At 41.8% G+C, this 12,643-nt stretch overlaps 1 protein-coding gene across 2 annotated transcripts in view; it reads left to right on the plus strand.

Annotated features, from left to right (window-relative positions):
• The first annotated feature begins 432 nt into the window (after positions 1–432).
• The window catches only part of phip (pleckstrin homology domain interacting protein), a 38,287-nt gene continuing 26,076 nt past the window's right edge, over positions 433–12,643 (plus strand). For both annotated transcript variants that reach the window (XM_055044152.1, XM_055044153.1), the window contains exons 1-12: positions 433–780; positions 897–955; positions 1,041–1,070; positions 1,224–1,283; positions 5,375–5,525; positions 5,737–5,835; positions 7,008–7,168; positions 9,973–10,194; positions 10,987–11,087; positions 11,213–11,283; positions 12,053–12,153; positions 12,298–12,338. In XM_055044152.1, coding sequence (XP_054900127.1) covers positions 741–780; positions 897–955; positions 1,041–1,070; positions 1,224–1,283; positions 5,375–5,525; positions 5,737–5,835; positions 7,008–7,168; positions 9,973–10,194; positions 10,987–11,087; positions 11,213–11,283; positions 12,053–12,153; positions 12,298–12,338 — 1,136 coding nt within the window. In that variant the 5' untranslated portion in view covers positions 433–740. The remainder of the gene's footprint in view (positions 781–896; positions 956–1,040; positions 1,071–1,223; positions 1,284–5,374; positions 5,526–5,736; positions 5,836–7,007; positions 7,169–9,972; positions 10,195–10,986; positions 11,088–11,212; positions 11,284–12,052; positions 12,154–12,297; positions 12,339–12,643) is intronic.

A 12,643-nucleotide genomic window follows, 5' to 3' on the forward strand; every position in this document is an offset into this window, starting at 1 on the left:
CAACGACGTGTTATACACGACGGCAACGACGAGCGGAGTAAAAAAAACAACAACAAAAAAAAAAAAAACAAAAAAATACGCGCATATTCACACGTTTACGGAGCTAAAACATTGTACGGTTAAGATTCAACGGTTGTAAATCCTTCCCGGAGACGGGAGCCGTGATATTCAACAAATTATGTGGAAACAATGTCGCAGAAATTACGTAACGCTCCCTGCGTCCTCTGTGAAATTACAACTATGTAATACTTTTTTTTTTGTTGTTGTCGTAAAATGTGGTTAGTACAAACTAATTTCGTCGTAACGGCTAAGCTACAGCAGTGTGTCCTCTGCTGTAGCAGGCTGCCATTTCTAGCTCTACAGAGACCGAGTGAGACGCACTTGCTTGTGTGGTTCCGCCATTTTCGTTGAGGGGGATGGGGGGGGCCCAGGGGGTGATGAATACAAATAAACAAAACAATGCAAACCAACGGGAAATAAAATACAGCGGAAGCGGCTGTTCACATAATGACATTTTAGCCACTCGTCGCCAACATCTGAAGGACGTTATCCTGCGGAGCGAGTCGTACGGCGCGCACTAGCTGACGCACGGCGGATGAATATTAACGCAGGCGGGACTATGTTCGAGCGAGGCTGAATGGAGGCAGCCTCTTCCTGGTGGATAAACAGTGACAGCTACAGGGCAGCCACCTAGACCCAGCACACAAGCTCTGGCGCTGCCCTGGCAAACAACACCCAAAATGGCTTCAGACAGTACACACATCGCGCAGTTGACTTCTGGTGAGTAAAGTGAGAGCGAAGAGTGTGTCACGGCGGTTTTAATAGCCCACAAAATGTTCTTCGGTGCCCTCTTCTAACGCAGCTCCCGTCCTCTTCTCCCCCTCCAACCGTACCAGAACTGTACTTCCTAATAGCCCGGTTTCTAGAGGCTGGACCGTGCCAGAAAGCCGCCGAGGTTGGTGTTTTTGCATTTCAGGTTAATTTAGAACATGTCCACAATTGTCACGAGGTGTAATTTTGCGTTTTTATCCCATTTTCAGACCCTGATAAGGGAGGTGGAGGAGAAGGAGGTAAGCAGTCAACACTACGAGAGAGATGCTTCTCTCCGCACTGCACTGTGTGATGTTGCCTTTTCTCTCTGAATGATCATTTAGCGTTTTAAAACATCACGCCACGCATTTATGAGCTGGCTGGTCACCCTCCACGCTATTCCTCTGTTTCAGCTGCTACCCAGAAGGCTGGACTGGACGGGGCAGGAGCACCCCGGGACCTACAGAAATTTGGTAAGGCTGCTCTATAACCGAGGAAAAAAGTTTTTAGAGAGCAAGATAAAAATTGAATTTCCCGCAATTTTTTAAATCAGGTGGCAAAGAAAAGAACCCCCAAAGCGCTCCCGGGGCGAGCTGGCTCCCGGCCGGGGGGTCGTTCTGCTGCACGGACCGGGTCGAGTGCCGAGCCCTCCGGGCGCGCGGGTTCGAGCGTCACGCAGGACCCAAAAAGCGTTTTAAACAGTTGTTTGGGAATATAGTGTGCGAAATGCTGATACGTCACGAGGGCTGTGTGGTGTGGGAGCGCCAGGATCAGGAGGAGGGACTCCCTGCGCCACGAGCTCTGGGAGAGATGGAGGCGCTCTTGTCCTGCAAAGAACCAGCATTTGTGTTGCATGGGGCAAGAGTTATAAAAGATTACTTTTTTTTTTTTAAGTAGAGAGGGGAGATATAAACAGCAGATTTCAGTAAAGCTGCTCTGTCGGAGCTTCCTGCTCGGCGTGGAAGCGTTCTGGGGTTTTTAGGGGGAACTTGGATGCAAGTTGGAGCTAAAGACGAGAGGTAACTTGATAGGTTGTATTAGAGCTGCTAATTGTCATGTAAACAAACGGTTCCGAGCGCTTATTTACGCACGCGGGAGGGGGCCAGGGGGGCGTGGAGACCGTTTGTTATCGCGTGCATATTTACGTCTCGGCTCGCCCCGCGTGAAGTGATAGTGGTCGACTCGTTTTTGTTGTTGTTGTTTGTTGGCGTTTTTAATTGTCTTTCATTTTAATATTCATTATTTATTTATTTATTATAATTTAATGTGACACGTTTTAAACACGCGGTGTCTTTCCTGTTGACGAGAAACGCGCGCGCGTGGCGACCGGAAGGCGAATCGCTGCGATTCGCGACCGAACCGAATCTTGGAGGGTTTAAAGAAAAAAAATAATAATAATAATAATTGACGGCGCGCTTCTTCTGCCTGGCTGCGTTTCTTCTTCTCGCTCTTCCTGCTCGTCTCTCCGTTCCTCCTCCTCCTCCTCCTCCTCCTCCTCTTCCTCCTCTTCCTCAGCCTGCCTCACCGGTCCATTGTGTGTAACATCCACTGTTGTGTGGAGAGTATTTAAAAACAAAAATCGTGCGGACGCGGTTTTAATTATTCGACCAAAAAAAAAAAAAAACAACCGGAAAGAGGATCATGGGGCGTTTCAGATCTCGATGTTCTGCTTTTCTGTCAAAGAAAGGAGAGACGAGTGGGGATGGGGGGGTTGGGCAGCGATGAAGAGCACACGCATTGATATTGTTGTAATTAACAATATTAATTATGGCTAATTAATTGAAAGGGGGTGGGGGGGTAATTGGATTTTTTATTATTTCCATCGGATTCATAGCGTTTTTGAACAAGACTGAAACGTTTTGTTACTTTATTAGCAGCTGATCAATTAAATTATTGATTTGTTTCAAAATATAGTCGTTAATGTTCGGCTGATTTTTAGACCGATTCATTTAAACTGGAATTAGAAGGTGTACATGTACATATTTATTGCCAGTTTCATATTTTCATTGTTACCCAAGGAGGTGTAAGATATGAATAATAATACAAAATAAATAAAAAAATAGAGGAACTTGCAGTGGGTGTGAGGGACCATGTGTTCAGTGTTGGTGCAGTCATGGCCGGGGGTGTGTTCTGAAGGAAAATGGAGCCAGTTGTTTTTGCACATCTTTCACTTATGTATATGAGGACGTGTGTGTGTGTGGTTGTTTTATTTTTTTATGTGCCGTTATTAGATCAGCCTGAGATGGGGTCTGATATGTGCTTGGCAACACCGATCACGTCTCAGCGCCATCAAGGATGTTGAAAGCAATTAAAGGGTATCTGCGTGTGTGTGTGTGTGGGTGTGTGTGTGTGTGTGTGTGCCATGAGGAATAAGTTACGGTTGCGGATTAGATAAAGAAATTAAGCAAACGAGTTTCTAGGAGTAAATGTGTAACAGTGGGCTTATTTAACCAGCTGAGACATGCAGAGTAAATTCATTGCGTTTGGATATTTTATCACAGAATCTTGTCTCCTTAAATGAACACCAGGCTTTTATTTTTCCTCCCTTTAATCCCTCCGTGTGTTGCATGCTCTTTGAGTCATCTAGGCATGTGCATTTCTTCAGAAGTAGGCCGTGTGAGAGAGTCCCCCAGGTGTCAGTGGAATCATTGACACACTGTGTTTATAACAGGCTTTCTTTCTGTTTCCCACCTCATGGTTATGTTGTGTGCCACTCCGCCCCCCCAGAAACCAACCCCCTTACTCTCTGCTGCTGAGCATTAGCTATGTGACATTTTAGGCTGTGTGCTTTTGTTATTGAGCATTTTAGAGGAAACGTAATTTATTAGGAATATGATCAGCGGTTAGTTGTCTTTTTCAGCCTCGTTCTGTTTGTTTCTGGGAAATGCCTTAGAGATGCTGAGGCATTTTGCAAAAGGGAACCCTTTGCTTTTTAATCGGATGTTGCTGGATGTTGCTCATCATAAGTCATTGTTGGGTGTACATTTCCAGTTATCAGTACAAACTCCAAATGTGCCAGTTTCGCGTCCAGTTTTGTCTTTTTTGGTTCAAGCTCAGACTCACGACTGCCCAAAATATTGTTTCAGCGTTTTTGACATGTGCAGGCATACTATGAATAACCTGCTCACACACGGGGTCGCGTGAGATTTCTCCCGGTATCCAAATCTTGAGTTAAAATACCTGAGTTTGAACACAAAAACTTACAACATGATCCAATTACCTTTGATTTACGAGAAAAGAGCAACACTTACTTTTTTGTGCTAGAAAGTAATACAAGATTATATTTAGATCTGTCCTCTCACCCAAGAACGTTAGCTGGAGATAGACACCAGCACCCCTTCTAACCCCACTAGGGACAAGGGTGTTAGAAAATGGATGGATTAAGATATATCTATAACATTTATCTGTTTGTTTTTTAATCTATAAGGTTAAGAAACAGCATAAAATGAACACCCAATAAATAGAGTTATGCCCGTTTTCCAAAATACGTCATGTTTATCTTCTGCATGAGCAACACTTATATAACAACCTTGTACTAACAGGTTGGCTACTTCACAGACCTGCAGCTGTGGCTCAGTGGGTAGAGTAGTTGACTTGTTGCAGGTTTGATTCCAGCCTGCATATGTGGTTTGTACAAATGTATATGGAAGACTAAATAAAAAAAAATATGAATCTAGTGTACTGTCTTAATAAAAGTGATCGTTGTTGTCTGGTAACATTATATTATTTCTCGTTGAGGTGACCGCATTGGGTAATCTTGCACTGGTCTGCTTGACTTCGCCTGATGGAGAGTTGTTACAGATGAGATGAAAACAACATGTAAGCCCCTCCTTGGCTGAAGGAGACAGAAAGCATCACTATAACAACCAATGGCTGGATGTCTAAATGTAGCAGAAATATATGCAAGCATCATACATTGAAATACAAAAACAAGGACAGAAGTGCTGAATAAAGAGTTAAGCAAAATAAATCGACAACTTCATCATTTAAGCCTGAAGCGTGAAATGGCACAATGAACTTAAAGCTGAATGTCATCCAGTACAAACCAGCTGTAATGAGGTTTTCACTCACTGACATTTTAACCTGGATTTACAGAACAGTATTTTTTCTATAAAATGCTACTAAAGCGAGTTTGCCAGAATATAAACGACATAATTACATCTCAGCAATTGCTCAGTATGTTTAAAATTAACTGCGCGATGTGAGAGTTATGGGAAAGTTGGATGAGAAAATAATCGTACCTGCCTGCACACACACGTTCTTCTGTATGGCGCTGCTCTCTATTAAAAAAAAATAAAATCTCAAACTTGAGTTTTTTTTTTCCCTTGGGTAAACCATTCACATCAATTTTTCACATAACATAGACTGCATGAAGTTAAAACAACTCGAATCGAGTTGTACTTACTGAATAGTTGTATTTTAAAGCTTGTTCTAATGAGAGGAACTCTATCTATTTCTGCATCGTTAGCAGACACCCAACGATGCTTTAGCAGGGTGAGAGAGCTCTGTATTTTTTCTCTGCTGTCCTGCTCACAGTGGTTGCTGATTGAACGCTTGTGTTCAGGTGAAGCTGTACAGACACGTCGCTCCAGACCACCTGCTGCAGGTTTGCTCCAGAGTATGTCCGCTGCTGGAGAGGGAGGTCCCCGCCAGCGTGCCGGGACTCACCAGCCTGCTGGGGGCCGGCAGGCAGAACCTCCTGCGCACCAGCAACAGTAAGTGGATGAACAATGCATGAGCTGCTTTTAACATCGACACAAGCCAGTGGATATACATTATACATGTGCAGACTGTCATGGAAACCTTTGGGAACGAAATCTGAAAGTGTTAAAGATAGAGGGGCTTAAATACATCCAGACCAAACTAACGGTGTGCCGCACAATGATCTTTAAAACATGACTGGTTCTGCTTCCTCTGTTCTTCCAGGCTGCAAACATGTTGTGTGGAAAGGTTCAGCGTTGGCAGCACTACACTGTGGAAGACCCCCGGAGCCACCTATTATTTATGGGAGTCCACCCAATATTGGTATGAATTATTATTATGTTTTTTATCTTGAACATGCACCGGTCTGGAGGGGTTTGTCACAGTGTGATAACCTTAAGTAAAACTACACTACGTCGCTGTATTTACACCAGCATTTGATCCATTTTTTAAATTTAAAACAGAAAAAGGAACTATTATTTTTACTGCTGCAGAAGTACAATTGAGTATTGTAGTTTTAATTTGTTTGTTGTTTTTCATAAGGACAGCCTAATCGAAGCTACAATGTAGGCTAAGCACATAAGTATCACTAAGCTATTGATATATTTGTCAGCTAATTTAGTTATCCATTAATTGGAGTACACAGGCTCAAAAAAAGGCCATTTGCTAAAAAATGGACAAGTAATTCAGCCAAAACTGTACAAAATATGCATACATTTTGCATTTAAGATAAGAACACATTTGTTTGTAAATATGTTTTACCCAAAACTCCTCCAGTGGCATAATTTAGCTACACCTGGTTCAGTTTATTTAAAGGAAAGTTATGCTATTGCATTCTATCTACCGAGATGCTTATTTTCTTATTTTCAAAAGGAATTGTATTCTTGGTTTATTTGCGTCTTTAATGTATTTCTAATACTGTGTGAAAAGGCTTAAGTGGTTTTAGAAAAATCTGTAGCATGTGCTAGTTTTTTTCCTGATTAATTGTCAGGATAATCAATGACTAAAATAATCATCAGTCAGAGCTCTGCAGTTGAGTTTGTATTCTTTATAAAATGAAGAAAAGTCGAGCTGCTTCCTTCAGCCCTCTTGTGTCGCTTATCACCAGTCAACTTTAGGAAACCTTACTTTGTGGTTTTGAAACCCAAACGTTTTGAAACCCTGACATACCTTGACACCAAGCTGCACCAATCAAACTGTCACATATCAGAATTGGGCAATTTTTCCCTGAATGTACTGAAAACAATTGTATTTTTTTATATTCTTTAAGTTTTGACCCACTTGTTTCACTACAATAAAAATCAGCTGACCGTGAAAGGGTGTCGTCTTGGAAAGGCTCCGCTTTATTTTGGATTCATTTGCCACTCAGGCCTCAAAGAAACCCAGAGTTTGTTATCGGCCAGGTCAAACCTGACCGGTCCCTCTCGAGGTCACTCCTCAGCTCTTTTCTCTTTGAGCTGCGTACTGATTCTCTTGATTTTTCTCTGCCCACCAAGTGGAGACAAGCTACAGCCGTCGACTGAACGGCTCCTACCGCCTCCGTCAGCTGGTGCCCACAGCCGTCTACCAACACATGAAGATGCACAAGAGGATTCTGGGGCACCTGTCGTCGGTGTACTGCGTAACCTTCGACCGGACGGGCCGCCGCATCTTCACAGTAAGAAGGCCTTTTCTTTTTTTTTTTCTTTTGCATTTGGCGGTGCTGATATATGTTTACATCTTTAGTTGAGCTTAGTAGGGACTAAAGCTGAACGGATTAATCAGATTAATCGTGATGAATTGATTATTGAAATAATTGTCAACCAATTTAGTAAACGATGAATCGTTGATTGGAGCAAACAGTTTTAAAAAATGGCCATTTCCAGAAAGATGAACACACTCAGAGCAGTAATTTAGCCAAACCTGTATACAAATTATAGATACATTTTGTGTTTAAGATAAAAAAAATAAAATAATCCTTTGTGTGGTAAAATGTTCTTCCCAAAACTCCTCAAGTAGTTTTAGGTTCAAATTCTTCTTAAACAAAAAAAACTGAAAATGTGCCAGTTTCTTAACCCGATTGATTGTCAAGTCAGAACAATCCATAGATTAATTGATAAGTAAGATAATTGTTAGTTGCCGCTATAGGTGGGACACAGCTGTTTGTTCTGGTGTTTAAAGGAGCCTGTTGACTTTTGAACGAGTCGGTGGCTTTGTGCTTACCTAATTTGACCCTTAAGCATCTGTTTTTCTTGCTGTTCGGGTCATTTCTCTTATGTCACAGAAGTTGTACTCCGTCACTCGCAGCTACGGGATACGGAAGAAACAAATTGTGATTTAACAGCCACGTCTCGTGCCGAGTCAACACTGGTCCGACAATTGGACGATGCGAGTTTGATGTTGTTGATTTAAACACTGCTTGCTGCAGTACACCATTTCCAGCGTCTGCTCCTTAAATCTCTAAAAATGGCTGGCTGCTGCGAACAAACGAACGAGGGAGGGAGGGAGCTCAGACTGTCTCTCTCTGTCTGTTATCCGTCCCTCGTTTTCTCCAACCCATCTTCATCCTGGCCTGTCCCCTCTTTGTTCCCTTCCCCTCAGCACTCCCCTTCCTAATATTCCTCTTCTTAACTGGAGAAAATATTTCCTCTGAGGGACTGGCTAAGTGCCAGAGTTAAAATTCATTTTTGTTCTCTGTCACTTTCTCATTCTCTCTTTTTTATTTCTCTCTCTCTCTCCTGCTGTCTCCTCTCATCACTTTTATTTATTTATTTGCTTATTTTTGGATCTCTTTGCTCTTTCAGCTGCAACCTTTTATTAATTAATTATTAGATTGTTGTGTGTGTGTGTGGGGCCTTAGCACACTGATTATTCTGTGAACAAGCGGTTTTGCTTAAGCCATAGATTCTCAGGCATCCATATTGATTTGTGTAATATAGCTCAGAAATCGGTTGGAGCTCATTATCAGGGTCATTGGAGATGACAAATCTGGAGACGTCTTGGTTTGGATGAGAAGTTTCTGTAATTGTAGTTTTCTTTGTTCCGCTGTTATATTTCTCTTTCCAAACTTTGACGCTTTTATTCCGGTAAATTGGAGTTTCTGCATAGTCGGAAAATGTTTGGAAAAATACAAAAAATGTCCTTCACAGATACAATTCTCCCTCAGATTAAACATCTATCACCTTTTCTTAAACTAGATTCAATATCTGGGCTCTTCTAGTCGAATGTTCTTCAGATAAAAATTAAAAACACAACATTACCCACCAACTCATGTGTGAAGTGAAAATCACCCTCCGAAGTCCTACCTTCTTGTTTTTAATTGGAGACATTTGATGTGTGTTTTTGCATCGTAATGGCGGTAACCTGTTGCGTTTCTAAATGAAGCCGAGAGCTTAATCAAGGCACAGATGGATCTGGCAGCACGTTGAATTGCAAAACACTTTAACCCCCGACAGGCTGGATCACAGACAGGAATGCTCAGCTGAGTTTCTCCCCTCACCCAACCTCTGAAGGCGGGTTTCATGCCTGAGTTGTGCTCTTGATGTTCTGCTCAGACTAAAGAATGTTAATGAAACGATTTTTAATCGGACAGGTACCTTCTAGCTGCTGCACTCGTGCTGTTTATTAAGTTTCTTACAACCTTATTTGATGTGGAGCTCAAATGTTCTGTGATTTCTGTTGCTACTTAAGATTCAGATAAAAATCAGAACGGTGTTTATTGTCAACGTTTTTTTTTACCTTCAGTTGCAACCGAATGCGATAAAAGACACAAATCAGACATAAATATCATTTCAGCCACATTCTGCTTTTTTTAAGTTCTGTTTTTTAGTGTATAGATGTGAAGTATTTTCTAAATAAGTAAATGTTGATTTACTTATAGAGTTTTTTGCTTCTATGATTGAATGAGTGCAAATTACTTGCAAGTTGGCTGAATGAAGTTTGTACATTTCTTTTGCAATATAGATGTTAAATTCCATTCATACTGGTCTGATAAAGTCTTAAATTTGCCTTGGTGAAACCTGCAGATGTCTTGTACAGCGCTGAGGTTCTAGAACCTCTTTTCTGAATGCATGTTTGGGCTCATTGCCCTTTTGGACCACACAGATCAATTTACTGTTTATCTGCAGTGAAGAGGAACAACGTGGAGTTCGTCCTCCTCCAGATTTGTGGAATGCACCAGTACAACTGGTAGCGAATCTGACCTGTCACTCCTCCAGACCTGATTCTTGTTATTTTGGCCAAAAAGCTTAGTAATTGTCTTGTCTGACTATAAAACCTTCCTCCAGAAGGCAGTTACCCAGCTGGACAGTGACAGAGTCAGTCATGGTGGAGTTTGCCACTGGAACTTCCTGAGCCTTTACTGGGGTCCCATCAACTTCTAATCCAATATTCCTATGTTTAATTGTTTTTAAGCCATTCTACGGTGTTGTTTTCACATGTGACAGTCATTCCGTTGCGTTCTTTTTCTGTTTTCTTTCCCAGGGCTCAGACGACTGCCTGGTGAAGATCTGGGGAACCGACGACGGCCGTCTGCTGGCAACCCTGCGCGGTCACGCTGCTGAGATCTCCGACATGGCCGTGAGCTACGAGAACACCATGATCGCTGCCGGGTCCTGCGACAAGACCATCAGAGTGTGGTGCTTACAAACCTGCGCACCTTTGGCCGTCCTGGAGGGGCACGCGGCCTCCATCACCTCCCTACAGGTAGGAGGGAGTCTGGGTTTGCCTTGTTTTGCCCCCCCCCACAAAACAAGACATTTTTTCCAAGTTACAAATGAAATAATCTGCCAAAAAAGTATTTTCTTAAAAAAAGTACTTTTTTTATTGATTCAAAACACTATTTCTTGCTCATCTTAGTTCAAGGATACCAAGACTTTTCACTAGAAACTAGGTCATAAATACTTGGTAAGATTTTGTGTTTTTGCATTGTACGGCTTGTACTCTCATGGCTTTTTTAATAACTGGCTATATTTTGGCTCTTGTTTGTGGCCGGAACTCGTCTTTTTTCCATATGAGCACCAGTTTATTTTAATCCCGCTATTGTAATAGCTCAAACATGTAACTTTACCACTAAATTCTGCACAGCGCTCCAGACCTGGCCAGCAGGTGTACAAAAGTATTCACACTTCTTGAACTCGTGGTAAAACCTAACTTTGGTGTATTTCAGTGGGATCTGATGGGATAGACCAACACAATGCAGTGCATAGATATGAAGTTGAAGGAAAATTACACATTTTAACATTTTCGGGGGGAGCGGAAGGATTTGTCTGCTTTTTTTGCAACTTTACTCAGAGTCCATTAATCAGTATTTTTAGCAGATTGTTGTAATTTGTATTATGTTTGTGCACTAATTTGTATGAGTTTACCATATAAATTCCCTATAAATGCACCTGAGTTTTGTGGTTATTACAAAAAAATTTTAAAAAGTTTAAGAGGTATATTTTTTAGCTTTTTGGTCACTTGAGTGTTGTATATGCTCATTGGTTTTCTTTGCAGTTTTCGCCTCTCTGTAGCGGCTCGAAGCGCTACCTGTCCTCCACCGGAGCTGACGGAACCATCTGTTTCTGGCAGTGGGATGCTCGCACGCTCAAATTTGGGTGAGGGGAAAACAATCAGAAGTGTGCACGTCCTTCTTGCCGAAGTGCCATTCGCGCCCTCTGAATGAAGCATTTGTGTGATGTTACTTTGCAAATCCTAAGTCATTCTCTTGATGCCTGTGCAGCCAGAGACCCAGTAAATTTACGGAGCGCTCCAGACCTGGCGTCCAGATGATCTGCTCCTCCTTCAGCGCAGGTAAACTCTGCTTGCTTTGATTACGAAAGCAACAAGCCGTCCACGGTGACGTGATTAAATAAAGAGACTGACTTTACAGCAGCTGTGTGCTGCGGTGTGAAATTAAAACTTTCACTTAATCTAGTCATCATCCATCGCAAGTGTTCCTATTTTAAAAACTGAACCTGCACATAGAAATATGGAATCATCGTACTTTATCGCCAGTCAAACCGCCATATTTAATCCTCTTCAGGTTTCATGCTACAATTGTAATTTTTTGCACATTTGTACTCTGTTCCTTCACTCTGATAAATAATTAAAATGCAATTGAACCAATTTAGCTTCTCAAACAACAGTTTCTGAAAGGAAGCTGTAATACGTGCTACATATGAATGATGACTAAAATGATTTTCAGCACTGAAGTGTGAATCTCGTACTTTCACCTCCGATACCGATACAAATATCTGACGTTTAGTGTTGGCTAATAAAGAAAAAGAGCGCTGAATTGACTAAAAAAATGTTCTTTCTTGTTTTTTAAAACACAGATATTAATGTACCAAATTACTGGTTTATTTGATGACTCTGCACCAGTACAGCTAACACACCAGTAGCTTGGTAAAACATGTAAAAACAACACAACTTTAATTTATTCAGTTGGTGTACCTGGGCGTAAAACAACCTATGTAAAATAAATAATAAAGAATGGAAACTGACAAAAACAAACCTTCTTCCAAATGACTCAGAAATCACAAGTAGGGATCCTCCTCTAATCCTTTCCCTTGGTGTCCAGGCGGGATGTTCCTCGCAACAGGAAGCACCGATCACATCATTAGGGTGTACTACTTTGGATCGGGTCAACCAGAGAAGATCTCTGAGCTGGAGTCCCACACAGTGAGTGTGAATGCTTCATTCTGTTGTTGAGAAATATGAATTTTTAAATGCAGCGGTGATTGATTATGATGTGGTTTAAAAAAAAAAAAGAGCCAAAAAACCAATGTGAATTCTGACAGTTCTTTTATTATTATTTTTACATAGGATAAAGTTGACAGCATCCAGTTCTCCCACTGCAGTGACAGGTAAGTTGTTGCCTCAGAGCTACACGGTAAAAATATCAGGTTTTGATATGCAGCGCTGTTGAAGGGCTGTTTTTAAAGGAAGCTCTGGGTGCTGCGGCTTGATTGTGTCAGCAGAATACGCCACCTTTAGATAATGCCTGATGCGCCTTGTTACTCACTCTGTGTCACACACAAGCAAACTCAGTTACTCTTTCACGCCGTGTGCGCTCAGTGTTCCCGCATGGGGTTCACACAAACAAAAACTCTCAGCTGTTATTCGCATCCCTCTGAGTCGCCCTAATCTAAGCAGAGAGAAAGACATACAA

This window comes from Poeciliopsis prolifica, unplaced genomic scaffold (genome assembly GCF_027474105.1).
Source record: "Poeciliopsis prolifica strain line A6 unplaced genomic scaffold, Auburn_PproV2 SCAFFOLD020, whole genome shotgun sequence".
Lineage (NCBI taxonomy): Eukaryota > Metazoa > Chordata > Actinopteri > Cyprinodontiformes > Poeciliidae > Poeciliopsis > Poeciliopsis prolifica.